The sequence below is a fragment of the Typopeltis vanoorti genome, chromosome 10 (assembly GCF_054136105.1).
Source record: "Typopeltis vanoorti isolate ZY-2024b chromosome 10, IOZ_Tvanoo_1.0, whole genome shotgun sequence".
In the NCBI taxonomy this organism is placed as follows: domain Eukaryota; kingdom Metazoa; phylum Arthropoda; class Arachnida; order Uropygi; family Thelyphonidae; genus Typopeltis; species Typopeltis vanoorti.
This window is the reverse complement of record NC_143558.1, coordinates 90563220-90578278: the sequence shown is the minus strand read 5'-3', so window position 1 is coordinate 90578278 and position 15059 is coordinate 90563220. Positions and strand designations below refer to the sequence as shown.

Below are 15059 nucleotides of genomic sequence, written 5' to 3'. Positions count from 1 at the left end.
TACAAGGATAAAGTCGATTTGATTGTGTGTTTTATCAAGTCGATGTCCATCTTCTCGAAGGTTTATGGGGAAATAGAGTGCTAGTAATGATGAGTTCATTTTGTGAGGCAAAATTGATCAATTCAAAACGTCTTTCGTTTGTCTTCCCATAGCCATACGATCTGACAAATGGGAAAAATCAATACCGATGTCTGTTCCAATTTTGGCATTCCAATCTCCCTGAACAATCAAAAGGTCTCTTCTATTCACTCTGGTGATTGTTGCATTAAGTTGACCATAAAACTCCTCTACTTCGGAGTCCTCGTGGCCTATTGTTGGGGCATAGACTTGTATATTGGTGATATTGAGTGGTGTTCCTCTTAGGTGGACTAGAGCAATTCTGCTGTTGATAGGATTGAATTCCATGACAGAATTTCGTGATGATTTGTATATGAAAAAACCCTACACCTTCTTTTCCACTGCAGTCACATCCAGAGCAAAAAAGCAAATGTCCTTCATCTGATGTTAGCTCTCCTGTTTTGGGCTATCAAATTTCACAAAGTCCCATAAGAGTCCATTCATATCTTTTTAGTTCGTGCTGTAGTAATTTGAGTTGACCTGATTAGTCTGTCCTTATCCCAATAGCTTTAACAGGCCTTTAAGGCCCACAACCTTCCAAACATGCTTGGATTTCGTAACTGAAGTACGAGGATAGGATGGTCACCCCTATGCCTCTAAGTATTCTTGTGTGTTCATGGTGCCAGTTTGCCTGCTTGCGGGATGAAAAACCCCAGATAAACTGGCAGAAAAACTCTGCTGTCCATGCCCAAGACTGGCTAACTTGGCTGTGGCTGAGGAAGATCCTTTAGCTCCTCACGTCGGTGACAGGAATCGAGCCTAGGACACTCCTTCCCCAGGCATATGGTTGTGAAGTGCAAAACCACTAGGCTAACCGCGCAGACCTGATTAGTAGTGTCCTAATATTCCAACTTCAGGTCATTAAATGGTTGCAGAGTCTGAATCTGGATCCAGTTTTTTCATTTTTTTTGTCAGTGATAGTGGTGGTGGTGGTGGCACCAGTCGCTAACTTCTCATTGCCACTCCTGGAGCTGTTACCAAATGACAACGTGGATTTTGTTGAACTGGGTGGTGTCTGAGCCGGCATGGTGTGCTGTGTGCTTTTTTAATATCCTTCACCATGAATGTCTAATGGGCAGTAAATTAAGACAGATGGTGCCAATCTCCTCTTCTGTCTTCGCCTGCTAGCATTTAGCTGGGCTTAGTGGGATGGCCTTCACACCTTGGGAGGCCCTACCAGGAGTAATGATACTCCCGATGTGCTTTGCCCATCCTACCCAGAGCCACCCCTCCCCTGCGCCATGGTGAGGCAGCATAGCAGGACTTTGGGGGGGGGGGAAGTCACTCTGTTACAAAATGTTAATTAATTACTAAGGCATGACTAACCCTTCAAGAAGGCCATGTTGCCCCTCATAGAGTATCATATTCTTATCCACTCTTTCTTAAGTTCTCCTTTTGACCAATTTTTTCAGTACTTTTACACCATGCCTGAGATATACTGCTTGGCCTTTAATTTGTTATTGCAGTCTTAGAACCTCCCTTATGCAAGGAATTATTTTGCCCTCTTTCCACTCCCTTGGAACTCTACCAGAGCTGAGATTTAAATTAAATATCCTAGTCTATAGTAGTCGTATGTTGGGTAGTCTTTGCTTAATGCCATGTGTTTGCAGCAGTCGTTTTTGGTTTTGGCATGCTTGTTGTGATTTTGGCAATTTATGCAGTTCATCTCGGACTTATTTCGTGGGCACTCGCTGAATTTATGTTCTTTAGAGCAGAATGGACAGGTGGTTTTTCCCCTGCAGTCTCATGTGTGGTGAAGGAATTTATTGCAGTTAAAGCACCTCAGAATGCTTACATAGTCTGCACAATGGCAAATTCTCCACAGCATTTTTACACCGGTTCTCAACAATTTGGTCCTCACTGTTGGATCGACTTCTAAATCAAGTTGTTTGTTTGTCACAATAAATTTCTCTGTCATCTTTGTATCGCCACTGAAGAGTTCTTTGTTCTGCATGCAGATCGAGTCAATTGCATTGTTCATATCAATTTCACTAGGAATGTCATATATGATTAGCCTTGGAAAATGTTTCTTACTGGGATTTGTCACTAATGTGTCTTTACATTCCTTAGAGATTTTATTATGTAGCAAGTCTATGTCAGTCTTTTCTTTGGATTCAATTAAGACTTCTCCATTATTAATGCTTTTCGTTTTTGTGATTCCGATTTTGATTTTTCTTGGGTCTATTTTTTATTTTATGATATTTTTGGTTTCTTAGCTATTTAGCTGCGCTATTGGTTTCACTATTAATTTATAGCAAGGATTGTTTTCAGATTCGTCTTTGTTTTTAGCATTGTTTTTAACGACTTGCTGAGTAGGCTGAGCTAAGTTAGCCTGTCCCTAGTTATTTGTAGTAGTCTGTAGTTCAATTGATACTTTAGCTTCATTTTCATTTTATTGAATACCTTCATTAATTTTCTTACTGCAGTTTTATGTCCTTTTTTAAATCGTTTCTTAAATTACCGCTTACTTTGGCAATGTTACACAGCAAATCTAGGGCTTTTTTGAAAACTTATTCATCCTGTGCTGCCATCTTAATATTACTCAGAGTTGTAGTATTATATCCTCCTATTGAACTGCTAAGATTTCTAATGTACAAAGTTAAAAAAAAATGTACTTACAGTTTTCCTGCTTGTCTCTAGAAGTGATGCTTCCATTGAATTAGGCTTCAGAGGGTTGTTTCTTGTGAGCTTTGTACTTCTCAGTGGTAGCAGTTGGAAGGGGGGGGAGGGTGCTAGCCCTTGTTGTAGCAGCTAATCCTATTATGCACGGGTCATTGTTTTGAGGGTAGTTGGACAATTGATACAATATGAACAGGAGTATTCAGTCCATAAAGAAAAAATTCACTCATACGCACTTAGAACTATGAAACTGTAGAGTAAATTACTCACTGTTAGATAGAGCACTGTACAAGCCATCAGTCGATACCAGATTCATCCACCTTCTGTTAGATATCGCACAAATCAAGGTAAAAGTAGGAGCGATTTCAGGCACATCCGTTCATGTCCGAACCAACTACTGTTTGTCTGTGTGTATGTGGGTGTGGGTGGGTGTACAACTTTGTATCTTCTAACATGTCAATGACCACCACCAGAGACTCAAGTGAGCTCTTCTTTACTTGCTTTCTTTATATTTTATGTTAGTAATCATTATTCCCTGACTGCAAACCATTATTGAATTCCATCTTAGCCATAACATGCTTTAGGTCTAATACACAAAAAAAAAGAATGTGATGGTACCATGTTCTGGAGATTATAAAGATTGATCCTTTTCAAATACCTATTATCTGTATTATTGTGTTGATTAATATGTTCTATTTATTTGATTTTAATGATTTTTAAAATTTTATTTTATTTATTTTTTTCAGACTTTATATAAAAGTTCCAATCCTGAACTCATTAGTGTGCCCAATATTGTGCCTCAAGTACCTTACATGGTTCGATTACATAGGGTATATGAAACAAAATATGCAATTTTTCTAGTCCTTCAGCATGCAAATGGTGGAAGATTATGGGATTATGTGAGTGCATACATACAAAGGAGTCCTAAATCTCCATGTTTAGACTGTTCTTTTTTAATATCAGATAATCAGGAAATTTACAGAGGTAAACAGTTTTCCTCATCTACAGTTAACTGTGAAAAAAAGTTATTTAATAGTCCTGTCACTACACTGCAACAAACCAATTGTGCATTTCCACCTGTCGAAACTTTTAATGAAATTACAACTTGTGAAAGTTCTTCCAATCAAAATTCTACAGGTATAGACTTTCGAACTGCATCAGTGCATTCTGCAAATTGTACACCCTCTTATACAAAATATGAAGAGACTATTGCATTGCCAAACCAAAAGCAAGCTACAGTTACTCCTAACACTAATATTGATGTGGATAAAAATGGTAGTGAATGTTGCAGAATTCTAAATTATTATTCTTCCCAGAAGTCAACACTGCATGATGAAAACCATTTTATTGAATCACCTTCTTCAGACATGAACATTAATATGGCAAAAACAGTTATAAATGTCAGTAAAAATTCAGTCTCTTTACCTTCTGATCAGCAGGAAACTATATTACATGATGACGACAATGTAGCAAATTTAATATGTAATTCTAGAGTTTTGCTAAAAAATGTAGAACAAACTTTACAAGCTACTGAAGAAAAAAATACCTCAGTTATTCAATTTGAAGCAGCAAATTCATTTTCTTGTCAAGAGACAGTGTCAAAAGAATGTAAAAATGGACTTCTTTGTAATAAGGATAGCAACACGTTTATTATGAATGTCCATGAAAAATTTCCTGCAAAAAATGTTAACTCAGTAGTACCCAGGATGTACCAGTTTAAGGTAAATTATATTTATTTATTTATTAAAAATAACAGTCTTATCTAAATAAAGATAATCAGATTAATTAATATGGATTTTTCTGCATTCAGGCAGATATCGATTATTAAATGTAATAACTGCAAAATTGTCGAAATCTACAAAGTCAATTTTTGGATCATTCTTTGCATGGATCTAGGCCATTAAAATGTAAGAAAATCTCTTCCGCCTTTTAAGGGAACAGGGAGGAGATGCTGTTGCTATGTTAGAAACTGTACTGTGATGCTCTCACCTTTTCTTTAAAAGCGTGTATAGGTTGTCATTTGCTTCTCTCATTAAAGGTGTCATACTGTCTACTCTTATGTGTGGGAGATAGAAGTATATATATATATCGCTGCTTTCACAGTGATAAAGAGATAGTTATAGACTGGGTGGTTTTTAAACTGTGCATGGACAAAGTTCAAGTATTTTTCATCTGAATGCAGCTGGCTGCAGTTTCTCATTCACATTGTTTTATATCAACAACAGTAGTTGTTGTTGATATATCAACAACAATTATATCAACAATGTAGTCACATGTTGATATAGGGTTGGAGCTAATGGGGGTCTTAAATTCATGTACACTAATACTAGGAGTATTAGGAACAAGAAGGAAGATTTTTGGCCATGGTTGGCACTTCCAGACCACAGGTTATAGGTATTAGTGAAACATGGCTGACTGTAGATGATATAACTAGTGGGATTGAATGTGATGGGTATAGTGTGTTCAGGAATGACAGAGAGAATAAAATGGGGGGAGGAGTATTGTTGATGATAGCTGATGAGCTCCAGCCAAGGAGAATAGAAGTTGAATTGCAGGATAGAGAAAAGAGCACATTTGAGGCCATTTGGTTGGCCTCAAATGTGCTCTTTGGATGTCAATTTAATGTGGCAAAGTGTAAGGTTATGCACTTTGGGGTGAAAAGAATAGCAGCAGTATATCGCATTGGTGGAACCATACTCCAGGAGATTGATGAGGCCAGGGATTTGAGAGTGTTGGTGGATAGGGAGTTGAAGTTTAGGGGGCACATTGCAAAAGTAACTAAAACAGCTCACCAGATCACTTGGCTTCTGAAAACTAGCCTCAGATTGTGGCTAGCAGAACTAAATATACAATTGGGTGCTGCTATAGACCAGGTGATGGAAAAGATGGTGGTGACAATATGCACAAGCAAATAGAAGAAATGGGTGGAAGGAGGGTGATTATTATGGGAGATTTCAACTATGGTCGCATTGATTGGAGTGAGGAGAGGACACACGGAAGGAAGGAACTGGATTTTATGCGGTTATTAAGGGATAACTATCTGCGACAGCATGTAATGGAAAATACTAGGGGTCAGAGAGTGCTTGACCTAGTAATTACATCTGAGGATTTGGCTGTAACAAATATGACCACATTGCCACCAATCGGTGAGAGTGATCATAGGGTCTTAACTTGGAAGGTGGCTAAAGGTGTAGAATTTTCAATTAAGACAGGGTACATGTGGAATTATCGGGCTGGAAAGTATGACAAGCTTAGGAGTTTGATTGGTTCAGTGCCATGGCATGTACAACTGCAAGGACTAGAAGTTGATAGTGCATGGGAGGTAGTTAAGAAGTGCTTGCATGAAGCAATGGCTGACTGTATACCTAGAGTCCGAATAATAAATCAAGTAGGGGTTAAATGGATGAATAACACCATTAAGCTTGAGCTGCAAAAAAAGAAACAACTATGGATGGAATTTAAGGAGAAGGGTGACCGGCAGGCACATGAACGGTATAAAGTGCAGGCCAGAAGGGTGACGAGTGTGGTAAGAAAAGCAAAAAAGGATTACGAAAGAACATTGGCCATGCAGGCTAAAGAGAATCCTAAACAGTTTTTTAGATATGTAGCAAGTAAAAGGAAAAATGTACATGGCAGATTGATTATAAAGAATGCCGATGGTAGGGAGGTAACTGAATCAGTTGAGATAGTTGAGTTACTGAGTGAGCACTTTGCAAGAGTATATCATCCAGGTGGTGACATTGCAGAAACGAATAAACCAGTAGATTATACGGGAATTGTGGTTAATGAAGTGGAGGTGAGTAGTCTATTGCATAACCTCAATGTCAATACATCTGTGGGATTGGATGGTATACCAGCTCATGTTGTACGAGAAGCAGCTAAAGAATTGTCAGTACCCTTGACCATTTTGTTTAATTTTAGTCTCGGGTCTGGGTTAGTCCCGAGCAGGTGGAAAGAGGGGAAAATAGTTCCACTGCATAAAGGTGGTTCCAAGACTGCTGTTGTGAATTACCGACCGATTAGCATATCAGGAATCATAGTCAAGGTCTTAGAGAAATTAGTCAAGAAAAGAATACAGGATTGGATAGATGAAAATGGGATATTGTATGGGGGACAACATGGTTTTGTGAAGGGTAGATCATGCCTCAGTAACTTGCTCACGTTTTATAACACAGTGACAGCTGAATTGGATAGGGGTAATGGGTATACAGTGATACTACTGGACCTTGCCACGGCTTTTGATAGGATACCACATGGAACCCTAATCAGTAAACTTGAGCAGATGGGTATAGATATAGGGTTGGTGAGATGGATAGGAGGGTGGTTGAAGGAGAGATATCAAAGAGTGGTTTATTCAGGAGTGGAGTCTAAAAGCCGTCTTGTGACTAGTGGAGTGCCACAGGGCTCTGTTCTTGGACCACTGCTTTTCAATTTGTTCATCAATGATATTGGAAAGGATCTGAGAGGAAGTGTTCACTTGTTTGCTGATGATGCAAAGTTGGGTAGAGCAATTGTGAGTGCACGGATGTCAAAATTTTACAGGATGATTTGGATAGTTTGGAGGACTGGGCTAGGAAAAATGGATGTCAATTTAATGTGGCAAAGTGTAAGGTTATGCACTTTGGGGTGAAAAGAATAGCAGCAGTATATCGCATTGGTGGAACCATACTCCAGGAGATTGATGAGGCCAGGGATTTGGGAGTGTTGGTGGATAGGGAGTTGAAGTTTAGGGGGCACATTGCAAAAGTAACTAAAACAGCTCACCAGATCACTTGGCTTCTGAAAAATACTTCAACATGCAGAGACGAACAAGTTGTTGTTCCTCTGTATCGAGCCTTGATAAGACCCCATCTGGACTTCCGTGCCCAGTTATGGGCACCAGGGTTTCTTCGTGATGGGGAGGAAGTGGAGAGGGTCCAGAGACGAGTGACCAAGATGATAGCAGGTCTGTGGAATGAACCTTATGAGAATAGGTTGAAGATTTGTGAGTTGCAGAAATTGGACGATAGGCGAAGGAGGGGTGATATGATTGAGACATTCAAATTACTGAAGGGTTTTTATAAGATTGATCCAGAAGATATTTTTGAAAATATGACTGGTGGTGGGAGGACTAGGGGCCATGCATGGAAGCTGGGCAAGAGCGTGGTTGACAAGGGTGTTAGAGCTAGGTTCTTTGCTTGGAGAGTGGTAAATGAGTGGAATAAGCTTCCAGAGTCTGTTGTGGGTGCTATGCCCGTGAATGAGTTCAAGGCAAGGTATGATAGATACTGTGTGAATGTTGAATAGTTGTTCTTGACATGATGTTGGGGCCTCCCTCGATGAGTCTGTCGACTCCTTGGAGTTTCCCGGAACAATAATAATAATAATAATAATAATAACTAATGAATAAAAGAAGAACCCCTGGAAGAATAACCCCAAAGGAAATGAAAAATATAAAGTGTTAGATCACGGGTCGCCAAACTTCTTTGACCGTCGACCCCTTCAAGAGTTTCTTGACTTTTTATCAACCACTTCTATTTTACTATTACGTAATTATAATAGGACAAGCAAAAAAAAAAGACGCTTATGTGAGTTTTTAGATTGTTTATTTTATAGTTACAGTGTTTATTGTTTGTATAATATAGTATATATTATTATATTGGCTTAACGTCAAAGAGATACGTTTTTGTTTTTGACATCCTTCTTAACATTACATATATGATAGGAGAGATAAATAATGTATAAAATTTAATTTAGATAACATCATCATCAAATTCCTGACATACGTGTGGATAGGCTTATGTGTTCGTCAGACATGTTGTAATAAATTTCACGGTATGATATGAACATGGATGGATAAGAAAATAACTATTTATTAACTTAAAAGCTAATATTTCGCTGGTATTATATCCAGCATCGTCAGAGCACACAACACAGAGTTTGTTACAAATGCAAGACAACCACAATCCGGTGTAACAGTGGGGCTAGTATAAGTAATTGCAGCATGCAACACAAGACTAAAGTCCTAATATGGTGCCATCTAGGTTAAAAAAAAAAAAAGTTCAAAGTTTTGAAATAGTAGTCCAAATGATAGTCTTAGAAAGTTTGAAAAAAAATAAAAGTAAAAAGTAATAAGTGTAGCTTAGTGGATGTGGCGTTTGCACACCACGGCGCTTGGCCGCACGAAGAAAGACTTGGTTTCGAGTCTAGTCGGTGACTAGAGGAAATTTTTCTAAGCCTTTTTTCGACCGGTTTCCGAGTTAGTTGATCTCTGGCACGGGCAAGCGGGTTTTTCCTCCCGGAAACTCGGGGTTTTCGTCCTGTAAACTCAAGAAAATCGACCGTGGAACCCACATTATTTCAGACATTAAATATATTGTGTTAGGGTTAGGGACCACGAGATGGCGGCACATTCGAGCCGTCTCTCTTCACTGTGTACCACTTAATTAGTGATAGCCTTGGGCCATCTATCTCTGATTGGTACCAGTGGAGATTGAACTGCCCACTCAGTCTCCAAAAGTTAGATAGGGCTAAATGGCCTCGCCTACTCCCGTATACGGGAATAAAAAGGCGTTAGCTGATTTTTTTTTTTTTTTTAAATATTAATTTGGTCTTAGAATGACTGTCTCCCAAATCTTTGGTAGATTTATACAGCCATACTTGTTAAGGTTTGGAGTATGTTTTAAGGCTTCTGTTGATTCCAGGAACAACCTCTCTGACTTATAGAAGCTTCTGTGCATTACTTTTGTTTCTTTCCAATTGATCCTGTGTGCAGGGGTATCCAAAGCATGGTCTGGATACCCCTGCCATAGTGAAAGTGTTGGATATATTTTTTGTGTTCACTGAGGCGGATGTCCACAGTTCTTCCTGTCTGTCCGTAGTAGGCTTGATGGCAAGAACAGGGCACTTCATAGACTCCTGGATGTGATAAAGGAGTGCATTTGTCCTTAGGTGAACAGATGAGAGTTGCTAATTTTACATAAAGTTTAAATACTGTGCATAGCTGGTGTTTTTTAAGCACCCTAGATATCTTTTCAGATGTGCCTTTAATGTATGGGATGGTGATAGTTTTGTTGTAGTCTTCTGTGGTAGATAGAGGGAATTTATGGGTAGCATTATGCTACCCATAAATCGAACTGTCGAATGTAGATTCATCAAGTTGGATGGAGAACTTACTATTTTTGCGTTCTGATACTACAGTTTTTTCTACATCTTCAGCCATTTCACCAATACGTCTTTTCACGGTATTCGCACTCAATGGTAAGCATTTTAAAACAGGGCCAGAATCTTTTTTCATTATGGTTTCAATTACGTCTTTGATTTCGGGTATAACAATGTCCTCTGCAATTGTATATGGTTTACCTTTTTTTGCTATATTAAAAGAAATATTGTAGTAGGCTGTTAATCCTTGTTTATTGTCAGCTTCGGTAGGTGCTTTCATAAATGATTTCATAGTTGGTCGATGTGTGTATTTCACTTTCAGTTCTTTAAAAAAGTCCTTATTGGGATGGAATCTTTGAAGATGATCTTTCATTTTTGCTGGTTTCGTTGCATCATTACTAGATGTTTTTTCACAAAGAAGACACATAGGCCTCATTTTGTTTCTTAATGAAGCAATAAACCCAAGTTTCAAATATTCTAACGAATATTGTCTGCATTTCTTTTTAGAATCTGAAGCTGCTATTGTGGTTGGTAGGGTTGTAACAAAATAATTAAAATTGAAGTTAGTGAGCAAAAGTAATAAGTCTGAATAATATTCCTACTCACGTATTTCTATAGGATGTACAAAACTACCATCCCTGCTCAATTCTTCAACATAGAGAAGTTTAGTTCATGAATGAATAAAGATTGAATTATAATATGTATGTTGATGAATTTTAGAACATTAATGCTCACTTGTATGTCGATGTGCAAAAATGAGACTGGGATCGAATATGTGTAAGTATAAGTAAATAAGCAACCATGCACGTGTTGCAATCTCGCTCCCGCCGTGCCAGCCTGTGTGGGAACCACCGACATCAGTTTATTGGTAAATACGTCATTTTGGCCTACTTGATTGGCCTCCGTTACTATTTTCATGACCTTGCTCCATCGACCACTGGGGGATCGATATCGACCACTTTCGCGACCACTGGGTTAGATAGACAAATAAAAATAAAAGTTGACAAGTAAACCATAGATGGATCAATAATAATTGCCTAGAAGTAGAGAAATTAGATAAAGAAAATAAAATTGTGCAGTTACATTGAAAATTCAAATTTCTTAATAACCAAAAGAAAATCACAAGCCAACAGTTAAAAGATAAGAATGTTATTATAAATCCAGAAGACAAGATACAAAGATGAAAGGAATACCTAACAGAACTGTATAATGACTGCTTGCAAACTTACAAGTCTTCTTCTTATGTAGCTTGTCTTGCTTAAGTAGGGTCACTGTTTATAGTGAGTCTCCTCCACATCCTCCTGTCTAGGGCTATAACTACATCCAAGTTTTTCATCCTCAAGTCCTCCTCCTCCACGAGCTCTCTCCATCTCCTCTCTGGTTGCCTGTGCTCCCTCCTCCCCTGCACATCCATCTGCAGACTTTTCTTCCCACATACTTGTCCTTCCTCCTCATCACATGGCCAAACCATCTCAACCTTGCCTCCCGTATCTTTGCTCCTAAGTTTGTAACTTTCACCATTCCCCTTACATAGTCATTTCTCAGACAATCCTTTCTGGTCACACCACATATCCACCTAAGCATTCTCATCTCTGCTACCTCCATCCTGCTGATGTTATTTTTCCTCAGGGCCACAGTACCGTAGCATACGTCATAACTGGTCTCACTACTGGCCTGTAGATTTTGCCTTTTAGATTGATCAGCACCCTCTTATCGCATAGTACTCCAGCCATCTCTTTTCAGTTTCTCCATCCCGCTTGTATCCCCCATCCCATTTCCTTCTCAGCTTCTCCATACTCTTTCACTGTTGAACTTAAGTATCTAAAGTCACTGACCTTCCTGATGACATTTCCTTCCAGCTCCAGATCTATCTCCTGGCTGCCATCCACTTTGCAGCACATATACTCTGTCTTACTTCTGCTCAGTCGCATACCTCTCTCTTCCAATACTTTCCAGTTTAGCTGCCACTTTTTGTCTTGATTCAGCACAGAGCATGATCATCTTCATGCAACATAGTCCAAGGCATGTCTTTTCTCACCTCCTCCATTACCACCTCCATCACAATATTAAACAGAAACGGACTTAATGCTGACCCTTGATGCAAGCCAACTGTTACTGGAAAACTTTCTGTCTCTTCCAGGCAGGTCCGAACTGTTGTCTTCCCATTTCTGTACATCTTCTGCACCAACCTGACATATTTCTCCAGTACTTTCTTCTTCCTCAGACACCTTCAGACTTCTTGACTTGGCACTCTATTGTACGCTTTCTCCAGATCAATAAACACCAGATGTAGCTCCCGTTGTTTCTCTCAAAACTTTTCCATCATCTGCCGTAACCCAATGATAGCATCTGTTGTCAATCAACCAGGCATGAATTCAAATTGCTCCTTTACAATCTCCACCTCTTTCCTTAGTCTTCCATCAAGAACTATTTCTAGGATTTTCATTGTGTGGGACATCAAATTTATTCCTCTGTAATTCTTACAGTCTTGTGCATCCCCTTTACCCTTGTAGTAGGGGGACAAGAGTACTTTCCCTCCACTCCTTAGCATACTTAATAATTCAAGTTGAAGTATACTTAAAGAAGAAATAGTAAGTGCAATAAAAGAAGTTCCTAATGGCCAAATATCATGATTTTTTTAATAGAAATTATTATTATTATTATTGCACCTTCCATGGAGTTGGCAGACTCATCATGGTAGGTTCATTCAACTGACGACATATTTATCATACTAAATCTTAGAATTCTTAACACTCCTTGCATTAACAACATGTTCTGGTAATGTGTTACATTCACTGACAGTTCTCCATGTAGAAAAATCTACTCCTCATACCCCTCTTCACCTCTTACATAACTTCAGGGGATGGCCTTTAGTTTTTCCCCTCTTACCTTCTACTATTTTTATAATCCCATCTGAATTAATCAGATAAAATCCTCTAACTTAAATGGCTTTATCATATCACTTCTTTCCCTCACATTTTTTCAACCTCTCTTTCCATAGCCAGCAATCCAAAGTCTTAATATTGTATTAGTCACTTGACTCTGGACCCTCTCCAGTGTCTACACATCACACTGAAATCCAGGTGACCAGATTAGAGCACAGTAGTTCAAGTGTGGTCTGATCAGTGCTTTATACAGTAGTACAACCACTTCCTTATCCCTATATGTTAGAGTACTTCTTATCATAGCAGCACTATGATGTTCAACCTTTGCAACATTAGCAATATGTCATCCATCACTCCCAAATCTCTAATTTCATCCACTTCCTGCAATACACCACTGTTGATATAGTACACAGCCTTATATTTCTGCACTCCAAAATGCAACAACTTGAACTTATTGATATTAAAACTATAATCCCACTCCTTTGTCCAAGTCAAAAGTCTATTCAAATATTTCTGAAAGGAATTAACATCAGCAGTGCTACTTATAATTCTTCCCAACTTTGCATCATCAGCAAACAACTGAATATCCCCAGTCAGTCCACATGATATAGCATTTACAAACAATTTATTATATAGTGAAACCTGTGGAGTATTCATAACTTAAACATACACACATGACAACAGTACTTAAATTATTTAATGAGTAAATATTTTATCCTAAGTATCTTAGGACATCGTCAGTACAGTAATTTCAAACAAAACTAGGAATAACATACAGTTAGGGTGTATGCTTACAATGGAATCCCACTATGTGTGTAGTGGCATGATATAGAATTAAATTAAAATATATCTGATAAAAATAATAGATTAAATTAAAATAAAATAACATACATAAATTTATTTTACATAATTAAGGATGACAATTTACCAAACTTTAGGGAAAGTAAGAACGTCATTCTGGTTCAGATTGTGTCTGTGACGTAGGGCTTCAGCACTTTCTTTATATAAACGCTCATGTTTATATAAGGATCTATGTAGAATTTTGGTATTTTTCCACTGGATCCTATGGTTTGGGTTTTCAACTCCATGTTGTGCAAGGCCAGATTTGTACGGTTTGATAAGATGGATATGGTCTTGATGTTCAGAGATGCTTTTACTAATAGATCTCCCTGTCTGTCCATAGTAAGACATCTTACAGTAACATGAAATTTCATAAATGCCAGGTAGCCTGAAAGGTGAGAGTTTGTCTTTAGGAGAAGGTAACAAATTATAGATCTGGTTAATTGATTTGTAGGTAGCAGCAAGTTTGCATTTCTTCATAATTTTTGACAGACATTCAGAGATGCCTTTGACATATGGTATGGGAATCCTACGGGCTTGTTCTTGTCTAGGTTGATGTGTGGGAAAGTGACTGATGATGTTTTGAGTTGTTTCCTTAAAACAAAATGAAAACATAGTCATCACCAGAGCTGACAAGGGAAATACCACTGTTGTCTTAGATACCAATTCATATGACTGTAAAATGAATTTATTACTTCAAGATCAAAATACATACTCCCAACTTGATTATAATCCAACAAAAAGACAGCTCAAGAAACTCAACAAGTTACTAGATGAAACGACTTCCTTAGATCAAGAAACCATAAAAAAACTCAGAACATACAATGCTAGGCCTCCTAGAATATTGGTTTACCTAAATTTTTTCACAAGAACAACTTTCCACTCAGACCTGTTGTGGATTCTATTAGCAGCCTGACTTTCAAATTATCAAGATTTTTGTCTAACCTTCTCCATCCTCTCATAGGCCACTCAGCCTCATCAATTAAAAATTCCACAGTGTTTCACACAAAAATAAAAGACATTCAACTGTCAGAAACAGACATGCTAATTAGTTTCAAGTTTTCTCCCTCTTTACTAATATCCCCCACAAGGAAACAATAGACTTGATAACTCAAAAATTTCCATCTGATAGTGTTAAATTATTCAAATTTGTTATTACATCCAGATACTTCAATGGAAAGAAAAAATTACAAGCAAGAGGAAGGAACAGCAATGGGCTCTCCCTTATCACCAAACTTAGCCAACCTTTTTCTGGAATACCTTGAAGAAAAAATGTTCACATTTGAACCTAAACCAAAAATTTGGCTATGGTATGTTGATGACGTATTTACCATTGGGAGTCATTCTGAACAAGACTATATCTGTTTATAATAAATTTAGTTTAATCCTTTATCCAAGTGTGAGCAAACAAAGTTTGTGCCCGAAAATATCTTCAGGACTGGGGTAAGGTAGTACAAC

The 15059-nt window shown here is 38.1% G+C and overlaps 1 protein-coding gene across 2 annotated transcripts in view; it reads left to right on the top strand.

Moving 5' to 3' along the window:
* LOC150102584 (inactive ribosomal protein S6 kinase delta-1) overlaps positions 1 to 15059 on the top strand; it is a 519967-nt gene that overhangs the window by 282152 nt on the left and 222756 nt on the right. For both annotated transcript variants that reach the window (XR_016548936.1, XM_090399211.1), the window contains exon 9: positions 3483 to 4457. Coding sequence is in view for 1 of the 2 variants with exons in the window: in XM_090399211.1 (XP_090255337.1) it covers positions 3483 to 4457 (975 nt within the window). In the remaining variant the exon portion in view is untranslated. The remainder of the gene's footprint in view (positions 1 to 3482; positions 4458 to 15059) is intronic.